The sequence below is a fragment of the Helianthus annuus genome, chromosome 10, assembly GCF_002127325.2.
Source record: "Helianthus annuus cultivar XRQ/B chromosome 10, HanXRQr2.0-SUNRISE, whole genome shotgun sequence".
Lineage (NCBI taxonomy): Eukaryota > Viridiplantae > Streptophyta > Magnoliopsida > Asterales > Asteraceae > Helianthus > Helianthus annuus.
In genome coordinates this window covers 143,004,317-143,008,420 of record NC_035442.2, presented here as the reverse complement: position 1 = coordinate 143,008,420, position 4,104 = coordinate 143,004,317, and the positions used below count along the sequence as shown (strand labels likewise).

Here is a 4,104-nt window from a genome sequence, read left to right as displayed (position 1 = left end):
ATTCGAGAGAAGTTCTCAATGAACCTTCTATAATAGTCTGCCAATCCTAAGAAACTGCGGATTTATGAAGGGGTTTTGGGTGCTTCCCAATTCCTGATAGCTTTAATTTTGGTGGGATCCACTTGGATACCACGCTCACTAATCATGTGTCCTAAGAATTGGACTTCGCGGAGCCGAAACTCGCATTTGGAGAACTTAGCATAGAGCTTCTCCTGTAGCAGCAGTCCGAGTATACATCGAAGATGTTTCACATGATCATCCTTGTTGTGCGAGTAGATAAGTATCTCATCTATGAATATGATGACAAATTTATCTAAGTACGGCTTGCAGACTCTATTCATGAGATCCATGAATGTTGTAGGTGCATTCGTGAGCCCAAAAGGCATCACAAGACATTCATAGTGGTCGTATCTAGTTCGGAACGCAGTTTTTAGAACATCTTCACTTCAGACTTTCAATTGGTGATAACCAGATCTCAAAGAAATCTTTGAGAAGTAACTAGCTCCTTGTAACTGATCAAACAGACCATCGATCCTTGGTAAAGGATATCGGTTCTTAATCGTGATCTTGTTTAGTTCGCGGTAGTCATTGCACATTTGTATTGAACCGTCTTTTTTTACAAAGAGAATAGGAGCTCCCCAGGGCGAGGAACTCGGCTGAATAAAGCTTTTCTCTAATAGTTCTTCCATTTGTGCCTTCAGCTCCTTCATCTCAGTGGGTGCCAGACGGTACGGACATACGGTGCTCTGGACATGGGAGCCGATCTAGTCAGGATGTCGATTCTAAATTCGACTTGCCTATTCGGGGGCAGACCGGGTAAATCTTCAAGGAAAACATCTGGGTACTCCGAGATGATTGGAATGTCTTCAATCTCCGGCTTCGGTTCGCCAATAGTCACATGTGCCATGTAAATGGCACATCCTTTTTTCAAACACTTGGATGCTTTAAGCAGAGACACTCCCTTGTGCAATCCATAGTGTTGATCTCCAAGAATAGTGAGTATATCACCGGATGGAGATTTAATTTCGTTAAGTTTCTTATCGCAAGCAATGCGGGCTTGGTTATGAGCTAACCAATCCATGCCTAAAATTATATCGAATCCTGCAAGATTCATAGGTAAGCGGTTAACAGGGACAGGTTGGTTCTTGATGGATATAGCACATCCATCAAGAATCGTGGAAGCTACTTCGATACTACCATCGGCCATTTCGACCTCATAAGTAACATTTAAGGTTCTTATGGGCAGGTTTAGAAGTTTGCTAAATTTATGGTCAACGAAGCTCTTATCAGCTCTAGAATCAAATAAGACTCTAGCAAATATATCATTTACGAGAAACGTACCCGTAATGACATTTGCATCGTTAACTGCTTCCTTTGTAGTCAGCTGAAAGGCTCTAGCATTGCCTTTCTTAGCTTCAGTGGCCTTGTTCTTGGCGTCAGTTACCCACTTCGGGCAGTGGGTCTTGATATGCCCTTTCTCGCCACACCCATAATAGGTGGCGTTTCTTAGATCTTTACACTCATGGGATTTATGGTCCATCTGCTTACAGATACCACAACCTTTGGGTTGATTATGTTGACATTTTCCAAAATGTCTTTTCTCGCAGGTTTTATACTCGGGCTTTGCCTCAGTTGGCTTGGACTGGTAATAGCTCGAATCAGTCTTACCCTTCTTAGAATACCTAGTAGGAGTGGCATCATGCTTCCACTTGTGATCGCCCTCGGTCTTGGCCGTTCTCACCCGTTTCTCATCCTCAGTGAGAGATAAGGCTAGATCTACAGCAGATCTAAATGTTGCAGGTTTAGAGGATTTAACCATCCCCTTGATCTCTAGAGTAAGTCCTCCAATAAATCGCGCAATGCACTTAGCCTCGAGGGTAATCAGATAAGGTACAAGTCTTGAGAGAGTTGTAATCAGATATATAAGCTCGATATTTGAGGTTTTTCATTGTAAGTTTTAGAAAGTCAGATTCAACTTTCTCCACCTCGTGAGGTGGGTAGTAAGTTTCGTGGATCAGTTCCACGAATTTGGGCCAACTTAGGTTGTATAGTGCAACCTTGCCCATGGATTGGATCAATGCCTTCCACCAGGTTAGAGCATCCTCCTTGAAGGATTGGAACACGTATATTGATAGTGTCCTTAGTAGCGCAGCCGCTTATGTCAATGACGGTTTCCATCTCATCGAACCATTTTAAAAGCATCAATGGCTCCCTTTTCACCCGTAAAGTCACGGGGTTCACATGAACGAAATACTTATAAGTGCACCCCTCCTTCGAGTTACGGGGCTCAATTCTGATAACATTATTGATGTTTTGCTCACTCTTAGTTGAGGAGTAGTGAGACTTTTCAGTCTTGGAGTGAGGCTTAGAAACAACTTTTTTTGTTTTGGTAGTGATGGCTATGGCCCTTTAAATGTAGCTATAAATTCAGCCATAGCTTGACCGACTTCATCGGCAATCAAGGATCGAAGATTATTCTCCTATATGTACGGTCTCGGCGATCACAGTTGTCACTACCGTTTTTCTTAGTTATATTGTCAATATTCAAGCTTGCCATTAGTTCAGTCAGGAGCCATATGGCCATCAATAAGATTTTGGGATATTAGTAGCAGATCAATTAACCAATGGAAAAAGAAATTTGAAAATTGGATTTCATTAAATCGACAGATTTCAATACATTGTCATATAAGGACTTTTGGAATTGAGATACAAACATTGTCCATAAGTGGACTTTTTGGAAAACAAAACACGATAAAGAAAAAGAGTCTTCAGTCGTCCCTTTTTTTCATTCTCGCTAGTCTTCTTCTTGTTTCACCTTGCTTGGTATTAGTGGGTTTAGTGATTGGTTAAAGTTTTCTAGGTAAGGATTTATCATAGAAGCGGAACTATTGGCTTCCAATGATAGTGAGTAGTATGCGTCACAAATTGGAAACTGGCTTATATAAGTAAGGTTTGGAATTTTGAAGTTGGGAGGTAGGAAATATGGGTCGTCAATGCCTACTGGTATAGGTTCTGATGTCTGGTTTGAAAGTTTATCAGTTTGGGGTTTTATTGGGGAAATAATGTATTGGCCATAGGAAGAGGGTAAAGAGCTCATCCTTACGCCTGGTCGTAGTGACATCCTTGGTTTGGTGTGAAGCTTCCATTCTTGCGGCTTTGTCTGGGAACTTTCCGTGAAAGGAAAAAGTATATGATCAACATCAGTGGTTTCCTTCCCGAGAGGCATCTTCCTGAAAATTTATAAAATCGATAACTGTATATATATATATATATATATATATATATATATATATATATATATATATATATATATATATATATATATATATATATATATATATATATATATATATATATATATATATATATATATATATATATATATATATATATATAATGAGAGGAGTAGCCTTAGGTTCGGGTCTAGAACTCAGAATAGCCTTAGGCATCTTCTATCATTTTACTTGGACAACCTCTAGGAAGGTTTCATAAGTTTGCCATGGCAAACTAAGGTGAAACCTCACCACATTTGAGGTCCAAAGTAAGATTAAAATTCTGTTTTATTCAAGTTCATGTACCTTATATTTCTTTGGCTAAGCTTGGTGAAATCTTGTACCCACCAAGCTCACAACTAAGTCCATAGTTGTGGATTTGTGTTGAGGTTGATTTCCACCAAGACGTGAGTTCAAAAACTCTTTTACTTTAAGTTCATACATGTTCCAAGTGTTGAAACAATCCAAGGTTCACCATCTTCCATACGAATGAACTTGTGTTTTGATAGAAGTGTGAATCGTGGGAGCTTTAGCTTTCCAAACTAGTTCCACTGCCTCACTTGTGTCCCTTGTGTATGAATACTTAAGTAGCTTGCTAGTCTTAAAGTAACATAACCCCGTCTAGCCTCCAACACTTAGTTACCTCTTTCCATGTTGTGTTGGCTCACCCGGGTTAGATCTAACTTGGCTACTTGATGTTACATATTAGTTAGTTGTTTATTTCCTTCATTCATGACCATCCAAAATCATCCTTGTGATGATTTGTGTACTAGTAAATCATACAATGAGGTTAATCCTCCATGCTTGACCTATATGACAATCTATGATACTC

At 39.6% G+C, this 4,104-nt stretch overlaps 1 protein-coding gene across 1 annotated transcript; it reads right to left on the bottom strand.

Moving 5' to 3' along the window:
• Positions 1 to 706: 706 nt before the first annotated feature.
• Positions 707 to 1,819, bottom strand: LOC110882749. Its single transcript, XM_022130693.1, has one exon. The coding sequence runs from the start codon at positions 1,817 to 1,819 to the stop codon at positions 707 to 709; it is 1,113 nt and encodes a 370-aa protein (XP_021986385.1).
• Positions 1,820 to 4,104: the final 2,285 nt, after the last annotated feature.

Excerpts from the sequence above, each read along its gene's own strand:
- LOC110882749 (XM_022130693.1), bottom strand. The coding sequence starts at position 1,819 with ATGGTTAAATCCTCTAAACCTGCAACATTTAGATCTGCTGTAGATCTA.